General features: G+C 42.4%; 1 protein-coding gene across 9 annotated transcripts in view; it reads left to right on the plus strand.

Annotated features, from left to right (window-relative positions):
* MEF2A (myocyte enhancer factor 2A) overlaps nt 1-17,008 on the plus strand; it is a 205,963-nt gene that overhangs the window by 99,011 nt on the left and 89,944 nt on the right. For all 9 annotated transcript variants that reach the window (XR_011320817.1, XM_069766296.1, XM_069766299.1 and 6 more), the window contains exon 3: nt 886-1,089. Coding sequence is in view for 8 of the 9 variants with exons in the window: in XM_069766296.1 (XP_069622397.1) it covers nt 886-1,089 (204 nt within the window). In the remaining variant the exon portion in view is untranslated. The remainder of the gene's footprint in view (nt 1-885; nt 1,090-17,008) is intronic.

Consider the following 17,008-nt stretch of genomic DNA (forward strand, 5'->3'; position numbering starts at 1 on the left):
ACACTCTATCACAACAGCGGCACCCTGAACTAAGTGATGCATCGCTGGAATCGGGGTCTCTGTCACTACAGCAGGCTGCTGTCAAATTACGTTGCAAAACCTGCTGACAAATTCCCTTTAACAATGATCAGACCATTATGAAAAGTATTATTGCCGCCTCTACTATTGAGAACATGCATTTTCTGTTGGTTAACTGGTTGTTTCTAAAGCCAGGATAATAGTTTCCATTTCTTTTATTTCCTCTTTCTTGTCTACTTTTCTTTGTTCTACCCTTCTTTTCCATGTTTTTCTTTTCCTTTTATTTTAACCTTCCTTCTCCTTTTTAGGCTAAGTTCACATTAGGTGTTTTTGCTGCGTTTTTCTATGCATTTTTTCATGCAAATTTTCAGCTACGTTTTACAGAACCAGCAAGTCTATGAGATTTCAGAAATATCATGCACACAGCTTGTTTTTTTTTGTCAGGATTTTGTGCTTTGCATGTTTTTTTTGCAGAACGGAGCATGTCACTTCTTTCAGGATTTTTTTCAGCATGTTTCAACCAATGGCATGAATGGATCGTGAAAAAATGCACCGAAAACACAGGTATCAGGTTATGCTGCTTTTTTAATGGCAAAACCTTATTTTATTGAATAGGGCTAAAACTTTACCAGCATGCACAAGAGACAAATCTAACATGCCGAAACCGCAGCAAAACACGCAAGAAAAAACAAGAAAACATGCTTTTTTTTCTACAGCTTCTTTCCTGCCAAGAGATCAGGTTTTTCTGCAGAAGAAAACACTGAAAAAATGCGTAGTGTGAACTTACCCGTAATGATTCCTCATTCTGTTGTAAAATAATTTCTGACATGGATAATTTATTTTTTTTATTTTCCTTTTTGTCTACAGGTGACATTTACCAAAAGGAAATTTGGGTTAATGAAGAAGGCCTACGAGCTCAGTGTATTATGTGACTGTGAAATTGCACTGATTATTTTTAATGGCTCTAACAAGCTGTTTCAGTATGCGAGCACTGACATGGATAAAGTCCTCCTGAAATACACAGAATACAATGAACCACATGAGAGCAGAACCAACTCTGACATTGTGGAGGTAAGGCTGCCGCCTGGTGATGGAAGCACTGGTTGTTCAGGGCTGGACTAGCTGCCATGATACATGTCGACAGCCACAGCACAGAGGAGAACAACATTATAGTTGCCATGGGCTATGGCTCTGTTCTTGCACTTCATGTTCCCTCTGCTGGACGCTTTTCTGTGCCATGTGCTAGTATCATACCAATTACTGTACGTTGTTAAAGAGTAATGGCATTAGTCTCAACCAGGCAGATGATAGTGGTTGGGACTTACTATAGTTTCATCTCTGAAACTTGCTTCTTTGAAAAGCTTTTTGTTGGCGCTAAAAGAGGGAAGTTATTTTGAGGATTTTCAAGCCGTCAATGCAAAGACAATGAGGTCAGGAAATTGATGATGTAGATTGGGTACGTTATGTACGGCCCACTCTCTCATTCTACATAGATCCTTAAAGAAGTTGTCCATTACTTAGTAACATAGTTATTAAGGTTGAAGGAAGACTTTAAGTCCATCTAGTGCAACCCATAGCCTAACCTAACATGCCCTAACATGCTGATCCAGAGGAAGGCAAAATAACCCATGTGGCAAAAAGTAAACTCCACATTGGGGAAAAAAAATTCCTTCCTGACTCCACTTGGTCAACTCCTTCTCATACCCTACACTTGGCCCTACTAAAATGAAAAAATACTTCTACTCACCTCCCGTGCTAGCGCCATTCCCCTGTTATCTGCATTCATGGGCCCAGTCTGCGCTGGCGTCCCTGTCCCTGTCTTTGTATGAATTGAAGATGAAGAGGAAGTTTGGGCTGTGGCTGATCTCGGGCTTCCTCTTCATGTTCAATTTGTGCGAAGGTGGAGACAGTGATGCCAGCGCTGGTAGGGCGCCGGGCACCACGTGTTATACAACCGCACAAGAGCCCCGGGACCGTGAGTGCCATCACCGCTGGAACGGCATCAGCACGGGAGGCGAGTGTAGGCTTTTTTATTTTATCGGGGCCAGACATTTAGATCAAGAAGGGGTTTTATTGTTTAGTATTCATTCAGAAGGAGTTGAATCCATGAAGGAATCGGGCTCTGTTCACAGCATTTTTTTGTTGCTCTCAGGCAATGTGCTGGCAAAGCTCCTGGCATCTGGTGCTGAGCTTATCCAAAAGTCACCATGCACCCAGAGCTGCCAAAAGGGTGCCTTGTCCTTTTGGCTTAGACTTGGGTGGCATTCTTAGAGGACGTTTCACCAAATTTTACATACATGTTGAACTAGACACAGGCTGTAACAGTGGCTGCAGAGCGCAATAAAAACTTTTTTTTTTATTTCGTCTCTCCGTTGCGCAAATATTAGCAATCAAAGTATTTGCACATAACGAGTTGTCTTTAGTTAAGTCCAAGTGAGTGTTTTCATGGGGGATGTACAATGTATGATTTACTATCTGAGAACGCCCACTTGGACTTTTAACTCATAAGATGACAAATACGGTACTTTGATTGCTAATGGAGAGGCGACATAATAGAAAAGAAAAAAAAGCCACTTCAATCACTATTACATTGTGTCTAGCTCTACATGAAAACTTTTGTGAAAGGTCCTCTTTGGATATTCTTTAATGACGTGTATATACATTTTTCGTATATAGGAAAGCAGTCTGCAACAGTTTGCTCTATATAGTACACTCTAAAAGAAAAAAAAAAGAATTTTACAGCAGGAGTCAATGGCTGAGGTGGGCCTACAGTGGCATATGTTAGCGATACGCCTTACATATTCCACCAATGGAAAAGAAAGAAAAATGAATGTGGACAGACCCTGGTATAGTAACCCCTGAGAGTTTGGGATGTAGAACATCATGGTAGATCAGCCGCTCCCTATCCTTGTAGTCCACCAGCAAATTCACGTTGATCGTTGCGCTGTTTAGAAGGGTCTCTGCACATTTTTATGTTCAATCTCCTTTTATTAAAGTCAAGTTGAACAAATAAGTGTATAACAGACATATTGCAACATAACATTTGGTCATACAAGACCATCATCCAACAGTAAGATAATTCTCTTATATGGAAGAAATATATATAAATAACCTTTCTATTATTGAAGAGTTAACTATAACTAAGCAGATGAAAATTTCAATATACTTCTATGATAACAAAAGAAGAACTCGTAAAAGGATTTCGCTAAGTAAAGGGAATAAAGAAAAGGAAAAATAAGGTGGGGGGGGGAAGGGAAAATAATTATAAGAATACATGTAACTCACTTTATAATCCATCGCACAGCAGCCAGCACCAATCCAGGTCTGACCTGACGGGTCTCACACCAATTAATGAAATAGTCTATGAGAGTCCGATGAATCCTGAAACAAGATCCAAAACACTCCATATTCCCCTAAATGTGTCATAAATGCCAGTGCATTCAGCAGAAAGTCCTTCCATTCTGCAGATATTAACCATTTCATTATACCACTCCGTTATAGTAGGTATTTGAGACCATTTCCAGTAACATAGAATCACTGCGCGAGCAGCCGTTGAGCAAAAGCGTCATATGTCTGCGTGTGGCCAACTTATTGAGGAAGGTAGAATAGAAAGAAGGGCAATGGAAGGACCATTCTCAACCCTACCCCAGTAATTACGGTAAATGATAATCATAGAATGCTTTTTCCCGAATGGGTTAATTTTTTGAATTCACACCATATATGAAGCATGGAACATTGTTCAAGTTCACAGCGCCAACATGCATCAAGGACAGATAGGAAAATGACGTGTAATTTTGATGGATAAAGATACCACCTCGTAAGGATTTACGGTAATAATTTTTCTTCCTGAGCAGAGCAAGCAACAGTTTGTGGGTGAATAAAAATCCTTTCTCCTAATCTGATGGAGATATACAGTGGGGCAAAAAAGTATTTAGTCAGTCAGCAATAGTGCACGTTCCACCACTTAAAAAGATGAGAGGCGTCTGTAATTTACATCATAGGTAGACCTCAACTATGGGAGACAAACTGAGAAAAAAAAATCCAGAAAATCATATTGTCTGTTTTTTTAACATTTTATTTGCATATTATGGTGGAAAATAAGTATTTGGTCAGAAACAAACAATCAAGATTTCTGGCTGTCACAGACCTGTAACTTCTTCTTTAAGAGTCTCCTCTTTCCTCCACTCATTACCTGTAGTAATGGCACCTGTTTAAACTTGTTATCAGTATAAAAAGACACCTGTGCACACCCTCAAACAGTCTGACTCCAAACTCCACTATGGTGAAGACCAAAGAGTTGTCAAAGGACACCAGAAACAAAATTGTAGCCCTGCACCAGGCTGGGAAGACTGAATCTGCAATAGCCAACCAGCTTGGAGTGAAGAAATCAACAGTGGGAGCAATAATTAGAAAATGGAAGACATACAAGACCACTGATAATCTCCCTCGATCTGGGGCTCCACGCAAAATCCCACCCCGTGGGGTCAGAATGATCACAAGAACGGTGAGCAAAAATCCCAGAACCACGCGGGGGGACCTAGTGAATGAACTGCAGAGAGCTGGGACCAATGTAACAAGGCCTACCATAAGTAACACACTACGCCACCATGGACTCAGATCCTGCAGTGCCAGACGTGTCCCACTGCTTAAGCCAGTACATGTCCGGGCCCGTCTGAAGTTTGCTAGAGAGCATTTGGATGATCCAGAGGAGTTTTGGGAGAATGTCCTATGGTCTGATGAAACCAAACTGGAACTGTTTGGTAGAAACACAACTTGTCGTGTTTGGAGGAAAAAGAATACTGAGTTGCATCCATCAAACACCATACCTACTGTAAAGCATGGTGGTGGAAACATCATGCTTTGGGGCTGTTTCTCTGCAAAGGGGCCAGGAAGACTGATCCGGGTACATGAAAGAATGAATGGGGCCATGTATCGTGAGATTTTGAGTGCAAACCTCCTTCCATCAGCAAGGGCATTGAAGATGAAACGTGGCTGGGTCTTTCAACATGACAATGATCCAAAGCACACCGCCAGGGCAACGAAGGAGTGGCTTCGTAAGAAGCATTTCAAGGTCCTGGAGTGGCCTATCCAGTCTCCAGATCTCAACCCTATAGAAAACCTTTGGAGGGAGTTGAAAGTCCGTGTTGCCAAGCGAAAAGCCAAAAACATCACTGCTCTAGAGGATATCTGCATGGAGGAATAGGCCAACATACCAACAACAGTGTGTGGCAACCTTGTGAAGACTTACAGAAAATGTTTGACCTCTGTGATTGCCAACAAAGGATATATTACAAAGTATTGAGATGAAATTTTGTTTCTGACCAAATACTTATTTTCCACCATAATATGCAAATAAAATGTTAAAAAAACAGACAATGTGATTTTCTGGATTTTTTTTTCTCAGTTTGTCTCCCATAGTTGCGGTCTACCTATGATGTAAATTACAGACGCCTCTCATCTTTTTAAGTGGTGGAACTTGCACTATTGCTGACTGACTAAATACTTTTTTGCCCCACTGTAGCTACCCCTATTTCCTGCTCCCAAGTTGGTCTCTGCACATTTTTGATACTGGTTTCTATAATTTTTCTTGTCTGCATTTTCCAAAGGACAACACTTAAGTGTGATCTACAGTGTCAGACTAAGAGTAACCAATTCATATAGCCCATATCCGTCATTGCCCAAAGTGTGTCCTGGTAGAAGAATAGTTACTCCAAAGGGCATAAAGTAAACTGGTGACATTCACGTTTTATTTTTCTGATGGAACGCTTTCTTACATTTGACAAGTTGATGACAAGTTACACTGAATTTAGTGGTATTTTTAAAATGCTGCATAACTAGTAAGGTGGCAGTAGTATACAGTAGTGATATTTAATATCTGTGATATTGTTTTTGTTTAAATTACATTTCATAATGCATGTAGAAATAACTGCAGTTTTGATGGTCAGTGACTCTAAGAAACCTTGTAATCTATCTTACCAGAGTAATATAATGCTTCCCTGATGCCTCCTGAAGTCCTCAGTCACTCAAACAAACCAAGACAGATTTAGGCTCATTTGCAAGCTGCCATAACAATAAGACATCCGGTTTCACCTTCTATTATACCTTTTAGAGAGAGAAAAGGTCAGAAGGAATGAGAAGCGCTTGGCACAATGATAGTGCCAGAATGAGCTGCAGCTTTCAGCAAAGGCAGGATTCAGAGCCGCACAGCTCAGTACTGCTGTATCCTGTTTTTCATTCTGTGGTTGCTTCTGTCCATTGGCCACAGAGCAGGAAGAGCAGGAATCCATCTGTGTGTGCTGCGTATAGGAGACATCATAGCAGCCAACCCACTACCTCAGAGTGACCTGATAATTAGAGAGCCTGCAGAGGAGAACACTGGTGAAAAATTTGGGATGCAACTCAAACGACTATTTAGTCTGCAAACTTACCTGAAATGACAGATACATTCTTATTGTGTTTATTCAAATGTTTCATTGAGAAAAGCATGAAAAAACAACAACAAACAGAACAGAAATGTAGCCACGATTGTTTACAAAGGAATGTCCGACTACTTCATTTCTCAACAAGAAGGCAGAATACGATCTGTAAAGAGGATTTCCACCTGAAAAAAAGAAAAAACACAAACAAATGCTAGTATAGAGCACGTTCTTCCTTTTGCTTCTGCAAGTTAGACATTCTTCTCTATCTATCTATCTATCTATCTATCTATCTATCTACCATATATTATAATGGAGGAGCTACGGTAACACATTTATTGAAAAGACTGTAAAATCGGCATCAGTGAGTATTGTGGTCTTATGTGATAAAACCACAGTTTTTATTTCTTGTTGTTCCAGCTTTAGAAACTAGAAAATAAACCACTTTGTGTGAAGTTTTGTTCTTCTTGCTGTAAATTTCAGGACAAACCAGTGGTGACATTTCTTTGCATCCTTTTTTTAAGGTTGTTAAAGGGGTTGTCCACTACTTGCTCAATCTCTTTTTAAATGTAATAAGAGCTGTTCATGCGCTCCCACATCCACATTCATTCCTCCGCAACCTCACCCATCCCATAGATTTCTGGGAGCTCTTGTTCCCTCAATAAGTGGGGATCCCATAGGTTGACCTATAAACTGTATACATTATATTAACTTGGGTGGTCTTGGATTTGATATTCATGGCCCATCCTTAGAGTAGGTTGAAAATATCAGATCAACGTGGTTTCAACACCTTACACTTCCACATGGCTGTGAAAGTACCTTATGCCTCGATTCATCTCAGCCTTTGCACCTGATTTTTGTCTAGTTTTGTGTGTTTGCCATTTTTTTTTGCACCCAATTTATTCTATTTGCTCCTTTTCCGAAGACTATTTTTGGTTTGTTCCTGTTTTTTTTTTTTTAAATGTTTAGTTTTCCGCTTTGTGGGCAGAGTTTAGCAATTCCAGATGTTTTTGCCTTATTCATTAATTGTAACTTTTTAAAGTCATATAATTTGGTACAATGTCACTCCAGTCCCCACATTGGTATATATTTTGAGTATACTGTTGTTTTGGCGCAATTTTTGAGATCCAAATGCAACTTTATTTGCACCAAAAAAGTCACAAACCGTTCAGGACAGGAAAAAAGCCAGTTTTTGACCTTGCCAAATTCATGAACCATTTTGATGATTTTGGTGCCAAAAATTGCAACTAATACCACAAGACGAAAAAGCAAAGTGACATATATAAAAAAAGAAAAAAGCAAATGATGAATGTGGGCCATAGTGTACAGAGCTGGAACTATTCCTTTAATTTCTAAATTAAAGTCTGTCAATTGTCAGACATTTAGCCCCGAGACATGGATGTAGGATTTACTATTATAATTTATTTTATTTTGCTGTCTTATGTAAGACATTCTCATCACTGTCCCGATGGGGCTTGCTATCTTGATTCCCTATTAGTATGTCTTTTAAGGAAAAGGGAGTACCCGGAGGAAGCCCACACAAACAAGCAGAGAACATGCAGACTCCTTGCAGATGTTGTCCTTGGTGGGATTTGAACCATGCTACAGTACCAGTTCAGTGCTAACCACTGAGCCACCCTGCTCCCATAGAGCCACTATCCTGTTACTCTGCTGCTTTTGAAGCTTAAAATCTAATTTCCTTCTAACACACGTAGCCCACGTGCCAATGCCATTCTATAAAGCAGCCAGTTATCCAGCGGGCGTGTGGTGGTTTTCTTCCTCAATCCAAAGTGCCTGCTTAAAACCCATAAAGGCATGATTAGCGTATAAAACGCTCACTCGAGTTATGACTTGGCGAGAAACCTGCTCTTTGCTTTATTCAAAATAAATAGAAAATGGGCGAATCTTTGGCTGGATTACTTAGACCTCGCATAAGCATTAATTTCAGTGAATGTGAGTTAATTCTTGAAAATATAGTTGTGGTTTATTACTCCGTCTCCTGGTGAGCAGCAGAGAATATTGTAGTGTAATAATTGTACACTATCTGGTGTGATCAGATTACAATCTTGCCCATACATGGAATTTAGGCCAGGGGTGAAGTTGTTTTCCTTTTTTTTATAAAGGAAATCTGTCACTAGGATCAGCCCTTCTAAGCCGTCATTGAAAGTTCAATGTAATGATACCTTGATATCTGCAATCAGATGTGTTGTAAGAAAATCGTGGATTTATCAGGAATATGTGAATGAGCTGATCTATGGGACGGACAGTAATCTGCCTCCATTGCAAATATAAGGGGCAGTTACCAGTGTGATGTGTGATGGCCGCTCTCCTGATCTCACTGCAGAGCTGTGTGTGATTATACCTGACACATCTGCAGATTTCACTAGCTCCAGCTTCCAGCAGGGTTACAGCAGAGCTGTGAGAGCTGCAGAAAATGTGTTTGTAAAGAGGTACAGTAAAGTTCAGTTCTGCTGTTCTTTGTTAGTTACATGTCTCACACTAATAACTCCTCCTTTTATTAAAACAAGCTCTGCAGACAAATTCTCAGAGAGATCTATGTCCGGCCCATAGATCTTAACAGCTCATTTACATAAAAGAAAACCGTGGCTTTCTCTGGAATAAGACATCTGATCTCCGATATAAAGGTGTCATATTATTCAGCTTCCTATGACCTACATGCCCATATAGACGGCTTAGGAGGGTTGATCCTACTGACAGGTTCTCTTTAAATACAGAAGCAGCACTCATCATGTTTTTACAGGCATTTTGCAATTTTCTCCCATTTTAAGATGAGACATCCTGTTAACTAACGGGGTTAGTGGCACATTATACAGTTTGTGGAGTGAGGCACTGATGACGGGCTTCAATGCCGGCGTTATTGATTATCACAGATTCATTTTGAGTGTACACAGGAGCCTGCACGAACGTAGAATTGACACAATGAGCATCTGATGTCTGTGCTCACATAAGACTTCCCGTGTGGCTCTCCCCGAATTCTTGTGCTTATGAAGTGTTTTCACAGATGTTTTTAAGCTTCTGTAGAAATGCATTAGATTACACAGAGCGCTGTAAAAACGGGTCATTCTGGTGGCCAAATAAAACATAATACTGAAGTTTGGTGTCTGGCAGCTCTCATTTAATCATACGGGCCAGATCAATATTATTCAAGCTGTTAGAGCAAATTATAAAGCGCCCGTGTTTCAGGAAGCCCAATTTCTTTTGCAGATGTACTTCATAACTAGGAGGGCAATGCATCTGGCAGGTTTATATGACAATTGAATACTTGACTAAATGAGTTTTGGCAAGACCCTTCCGTGCCAGGAGAAATGAGATCAGTGGTTTTCTGAGCTATGTCTTGAAGACAAATTGCAGTGTGTTTCTTGGCCTCGTCTTTAGATGAAACGTTGCCTGTCTGTTTCAAACACTTCATTGGAAGAAAGTCAATGTTTTTTTGGAGCGGTCTTGTTTTGTTGGATGGCCTATTAACAGGCTAACATATAATTAATGGGTATTTAGGGTAAGCGGTTTTTGTTCCTCCCAATATGCAGGAGTGATATCAGGTAATACATTGAGGCCTGAGTGCTTTGGCCAATAACATAGGTATTTTAATCCTATAGTAAAGTAAAGCGTACCTGTCAGGTAATTTCCAGAATAGGATCCTTGATAAAGTTTCGGCAGTGGTGGGATCTGCATAATGGGCTGTTACCCTTGACACTTGCTTTAGAGCATTTTTAGAGCATTTTTGAGCTTTTTTTTCCATGAGTGATACATTTTGGAGGCAGGGGGAGAAGAAATGGTTCACCTATGCAGAACGGAGCAGATTTCTCTGATAAAATGTTTTCCAAAGTTTCTTATGTTTGTTTGTACTATTGATTTGTGCAAACTTTGTTGAAGTGACAGTGACCATTTAAATTTAGCTATGTAACTTGCTAATATTCTCAGAAGTCCTAAGGGTGTCCTTATCTTCAACTGCAAGGTCTGGAGCCCTGGAAAGTCTTCTGGTGTATGCCTGACCCAGTATGGATTTCCTGTGTCACCACTCTACTTATGCTGTGTGTGAAGGGGGCTGGCTGACTGCGTATTTAAGTTATACAGCCTATTTCATTTGCCTATAAATTGGCTAGCCAGCCCCCTTCACATGCAGCTCTGGGCACGTACCAACACAGGAAATACTGTCCTGTATCATACATGAGCTTGAAGAGGACCTGCTGGAACTAAAGCTTGTAGGTGTAGGTTAGGGTGCCTTTCGAACATGAAGTAAATAAGTAATTTGCCTAACTTATTATTTAAGAAGACTTAATTTATTTTATTTTGTAAGTAAAACTACCCCTTTTAAAGTATTACCGTATATACTCGAGTATAAGCCGACCCCCCCTAATTTTGCCACAAAAAACTGGGAAAACTTATTGACTCGAGTATAAGCCTAGGGTGGAAAATGCAGTAGCTACCGGTGAATTTCAAAAATAAAAATAGATGCTCCATACCGTTCATTATTGCCCCATAGATGCTCCATATAAAGCTGTGCCATATATAATGCTCCATACCATTGATTATTGCCCCATAGATTATCTATATATATAATCGTCTAAGGGTTTTTCCTAAGGGTTTTATCCGTTTTGCCGCCAGGCCTCAACCAATCAGTGACGGGCACAGCTACGATGATGTCATAAAGGACGTAGACATCCCACGTTTCTGATTCAGCGACGGGCACAGTATCGACGTAGATGTCATAATGGTTGCCATGGCGACGATGATGTCATAAAGGTTGCCTCGACCAATCAGCGACGGGCACAATCTGCCGCGAATTCTGGAATCATCATTGTCCATATACTACGGGGACATGCATATTCTAGAATACCCGATGCGTTAGAATCGGGCCACAATCTAGTCCATATATAGCTGTGCCATATAGAATGCTCTGCACCGTTCATTATGGCCCCATAGATGCTCCATATAAAGCTGTGCCCCATATAGAATGCTCTGCACCGTTCATTATGGCCCTATAGATGCTCCATATACAACTGTGCTATATAGAATGCTCTGCACCATTCATTATGGCCCCATAGATGCTCCTTATAAAGCTGTGCCTCATATACAATGCTCTGCACCGTTCATTATGGCCCCATAGATGCTCCTTATAAAGCTGTGCCCCACATATAATGCTCTGCACCGTTCAGTTTGGCCCCATAGATGCTCATTATAAAGCTGTGCCCCACATATAATGCTCTGCACCGTTCAGTTTGGCCCCATAGATGCTCCTTATAAAGCTGTGCCCTATGTGCTCTGCACCGTTCAGTTTGGCCCCATAGATGCTCCTTATAAAGCTGTGCCCCACATATAATGCTCTGCACCGTTCAGTTTGGCCCCATAGATGCTCATTATAAAGCTGTGCCCTATGTGCTCTGCACCGTTCAGTTTGGCCCCATAGATGCTCCTTATAAAGCTGTGCCCTATGTGCTCTGCACCGTTCAGTTTGGCCCCATAGATGCTCATTATAAAGCTGTGCCCTATGTGCACTGCACCGTTCAGTTTGGCCCCATAGATGCGCCTTATAAAGCTGTGCCCTATGTGCTCTGCACCGTTCAGTTTGGCCCCATAGATGCTCATTATAAAGCTGTGGCATATATAACGCTGCTGCTGCAATAAAAAACAAAACAAAACACATACTCACCTTTCTTGCTTGCAGCTCTTCAGCGTCCGGTCCCGGCGTCTCTCCGCACTGACTGATCAGGCAGAGGGCGGCGCGCACACTATATGCGTCATCACGCCCTCTGACCTGCACAGTCAGTGCGGAGAGACCCCGGGAAGATGGAGCGGCGCCTGGCGTGTGGATCGTGGACAGGTAAATATGAAATGCTTACCTGCTCCCAGCGTCCCTGGCTCCTTCTCCCGGACAGCTGGTCTCCGGGTGCCGCAGCTTCTTCCTCTATCAGCAGTCACCGTTACCGCTGATTAGAGAAATGAATATGCGGCTCCACCCCTATGGGAGTGGAGTCCATATTCATAAGTTTAATGAGCGGTCCCACGTGACCGCTGTACAGGGGAAGAGCTGCGGCACCCGAAGACAGTGTGACTGGCAGGGGGAGCGTCAGGATCGCCGGGACTAGGTAAGTATGCCTCAGACCTCTCACCCGCCGACCCTGCCACAGACTGTGACTCGAGTATAAGCCGAGAGGGGCACTTTCAGCCCAAAAATTTGGGCTGAAAATCTCGGCTTATACTCGAGTATATATGGTAAGTACATTCAGTAGCTGAAATGTCTGGTGCCTCCAGTAAACAACAATAAAATAAGGTGTTTGACAAAGTCCATTGGTTAGATGATGAATGAACATATTATATATATTATATATATATTACATGTACAGGGTGGGCCATCTATATGGATACACCTGGGTCGGCCATTTATAAAGTTACATCCAAAATGGCCGACTACAAAATGTCTGCCATGGTCACCACCCATCTTGAAAAGTTTTCCCCCTTCCACACTTCCACATACTAATCTGCCGCAAACAGGAAGTTGATATCACCAACCATCCCCATTTTATTTAGGTGTATCCATATATGGCCAATCCTGTATGTATATGTGTGTATGTATGTATGTATACATATCTTATATATAATTGCCTAGAATACTACTTCCTGCAATTTGTGCCAACTTCCGTGGCTTTGTCCGGAGCCAATGTCCGGAGCCAATGTCCGGAGCCAATGTCCGGAGCTAATGTCCGGAGCTAAGTGACGTCAACAGTGTCCAGTGTCTGATTGGTTGCCGCCTGCTGCGAGCGACCAATCAGAAACGTGCCGTACTGTGACACACTCCGCCCGCCATTTTGGTGTGATTTTTGAATTTTTACCTCACAGCAAGTTTCTACTGCGTGGAGGCGGGCCCAGTGACGTTGCTCTTCAAGCTCCTGCCGAATTTCAAGTATATATGGATTCTAGACTCCCGATTCTTTAGAATCGGGCTGCCATCTAGTACTATATAATTGTCTAAGGGTCACTTCCATCTTTCTGTCTGTCTGTCCTTCTGTCTGTCATGGATATTCATTGGTCGCGGCCTCTGTCTGTCATGGAATCCAAGTCGCTGATTGGTCTTGCCTGCTGCCTGTCATGGCTGCCGTGACCAATCAACGACGGCCACAGTCCGATTAGTCCCTCCCTACTCCCCTGCACTCAGCGCCCGCTCCATACTCCCCGCAGTCACCGATCACACAGGGTTAATGCCAGCGGTAACGGACCGCGTTATGCCGCGGGTAACTCACTACGTTACCGCTGCTATTAACCCTGTATGACCAAGTTTTTACTATTGATGCTGCCTATGCAGCGTCAATAGTAAAAAGATCTAATGTTAAAAATAATTTTAAAAAAATAAAAAAATCATCATATACTCACCCTCCGGCGCCTTGCCCGCTCCTCGTGACACTCCGGTGCTAAAGATGCTATGCAACAAGGACCTGCCATGACGTCATGGTCATGTGGCTGCGACGTCATCACACCCTGGGACCGGAAGCTGGTGAGCAGGCGACATAACTGCAAGGGGCCCTCGGATCAGAAGGTGAGTATGTTTAATTTTTATTTTTTCACCTGTGACATACGTGGCTGGGCAATATACTACGTGACTCTGTGCTGTATACTACGTCGCTGGGCAATATACTACGTGGCTCTGTGCTGTATATTGCCCACTTACGTAGTATATTGCCCAGTTACGTACTACGTAAGTGGGCAATATACTACGTGACTAGGCAATATACTACGTGACTAGGCAATATACTACGTGGCTGGGCAATATGCTCTGTGCTGTATACTATGTCACTGAGCAATATACTACGTGGGCTGTGCAATATACTACGTGACTGGGCAATATACTACGTGGGCTGTGCAATATACTACGTGGCTGGGCAATATGGTACGTGACTGGGCAATATACTACGTAGCTGGGCAATATAGTACGTGACTGGGCAATATACTACGTAGCTGGGCAATATAGTACGTGGCTGGGCAATATACTACGTCGCCGGGCAATATACTACGTGGGCTGTGCAACATACTACGTGGCTGGGCAATATAGTACGTGACTGGGCAATATACTACATTGCTGGGCAATATACTGCGTGGGCTGTGCAATATACTAAGTGGCTGGGCAATATACTACGTGACTGGGCAATATACTACGTCGCTGGGCAATATAGTACGTGGCTGGGCAATATACTACGTCGCTGGGCAATATACTACGTGACTGGGCAATATACTACGTCGCTGGGCAATATACTACATGGACATGCATATTCTAGAATACCCAATGCGTTGGAATCGGGCCACCATCTAGTGTGTGTGTGTGTGTGTGTGTATATATGTATATATATATATATATATAAAGCTTAAAAGTTTTCGGCAAATGCGGAAAAAATGCTGCAATATAAGAATGCTGTCATATATAGACATTTTAATAGTTTTATTATTAAAAATTATTATTATCAATTATAAAAAGGAATAGTGAATGAACAAAAGAGAAATGTAGATCACTAGATCACACCAATATTTGATGTGACGGCCCTTTGCCTTCAAAACAACATCAGGTACACGTCTAGGTACACTTGTACAGTTTTTAAAGGAACTCTGCAGGGAGGTTTTTCCAGACATGTTGGAGAACTAACCGCTGATCTTCTGTATCTGTAGTAATCATTCTGTCTCTTCATGTAATGCCCTGAGACAGACTCAATGATGTTGAGATCAGGAGCCCACATAATCACATGCAGGTCTTCTTGTTCTTTACGATTAAGACAATTCTTAATGAGATCGGCTTTATGTGTAGGGTCGTTGCCCTACTGCAGAATAAATTTGGAGCCAATCAGACGCCTCCCTGATGGTCTTTCATTTTGTTAAACTATAATATATACCGTATATACTCGAGTATAAGCCGAGATTTTCAGCCCATTTTTTTTAGGCTGAAAGTGCCCCTCTAAGCTTATACTCGAGTCATTCCCAGGGGGTCGGCGGGGGAGCGGCGGCGTCACATCATACTCCCCTTCTCCCAGCGCGGTCCCTGCTTCTCCGATGTGATGCGATTGTCTCCGGCAGCTCATCCTGTGTTCAGCGGTCACGTGGTACACCTCATTAAAGTAATGAATATGGACGCGACTCCGTGGTACCACGTGACCGCTGAACACAGGAACAAGCTGCCGGCTTGGGACGACGGAGAAGCAGGGACCACGCTGGGAGGGTGAGTATAACGGGGAGGGTGAGTATTGCGATTTTCACCTGTCCTCGATCCACCTCCGGGCTTAGTCTTCCGGATCCTCTGGCTGTGACGATCAGGTCAGAAGGCGCTATGACATATTTAGTGTGCGCCGCCCTCTGCCTGAACAGTCAAGAGAGCCGGAAGACGGAGCCGTGCACAACGGTGGAATAGGGACAGGTGAATATCGCAAGCGCCAGGGGCCTGAGCGACGAGAGGGGAGTATGTTATTTTTTTTGTCTTCGCAGCAACAGCATATGGGGCATAATCTATGGAGCATCTTATGGGCCCATCATAAACTTTATGGGGCATATTTTGTATGGAGCATCTCATGGGGCCCATCATGAACTGTATGGAGCATTATATGGGGCTCTTGATTCAATATGGATACTCAAAAACAATTAACCTACTGATGTCTCAGTTAATTTTACTTTTATTGGTATCTATTTTTATTTTTGACATTTACCTGAAGCTGCTGCATTTTCCACCCTAGGCTTATACTTGAGTCATTAAGTTTTCCCAGTTTTTGTGGCAAAATTAGGAGGGGGGGGGGGGGGTCGGCTTATACTCGGGTCGGCTTATACTCGAGTATATCCGGTATGTACAATAATTATTTGTAGGAGCTAAAGCACTGAAATGTAAAGTTTCTAATCATATTTGTAGCTGGGAGATAAATGTGTAAAGATTTATATTCAGAAGATGTAAAGGAAAACGGGGGCAATTAAAAAGTGGTGATTTCCCCCTACTAGCCCATCCCAACAATGAACTTTTCGGTATCCTAAAATTACAGTAATCATCCAATGTCCACCTGCACAAACACCCTGTATAAGCGTGAAGGCCATCCATGTTTATGGATCCGCTACATGAAAACCTCAATGAACGCAAACTATAAAAAGCTCTGTGCACAGGAGTTCCACAGGGCAATCCCTGCAGACAGGCTGATCTCTCCTTTATCAGGTTTAAGGATAATGCCTTAAAGTCTGCATAATCTTGAGGAGCATTTTGAGGGCAAGGACAGAGCAGCAGCTCTGAACATTCAGTAAGCCGGTGGCCGTAAGTAATCTGCTTGCAGAATGGAGACGTGACACAATAATGCCATGTCGTCTTTGGCTACGTTCACATTTGCGTTGATGGGCGCAGCGTCGTCGACACATACCGACGCATGCGTCATGCGCCCCTATCTTTAACATGGGGGGCGCATGAACATGCACCGGTATGCGTTGTATTGTGTTTTACGACGCATGCGTCATATTGACGCAGAGACAGGGCGCAGAGGATGCTACTTGTAGCGTTTTTCCTGCACCGAAATTCCTGCTCTGTACGATCTTATGACAACGCATGC

Source organism: Ranitomeya imitator, chromosome 4, assembly GCF_032444005.1.
Source record: "Ranitomeya imitator isolate aRanImi1 chromosome 4, aRanImi1.pri, whole genome shotgun sequence".
Lineage (NCBI taxonomy): Eukaryota > Metazoa > Chordata > Amphibia > Anura > Dendrobatidae > Ranitomeya > Ranitomeya imitator.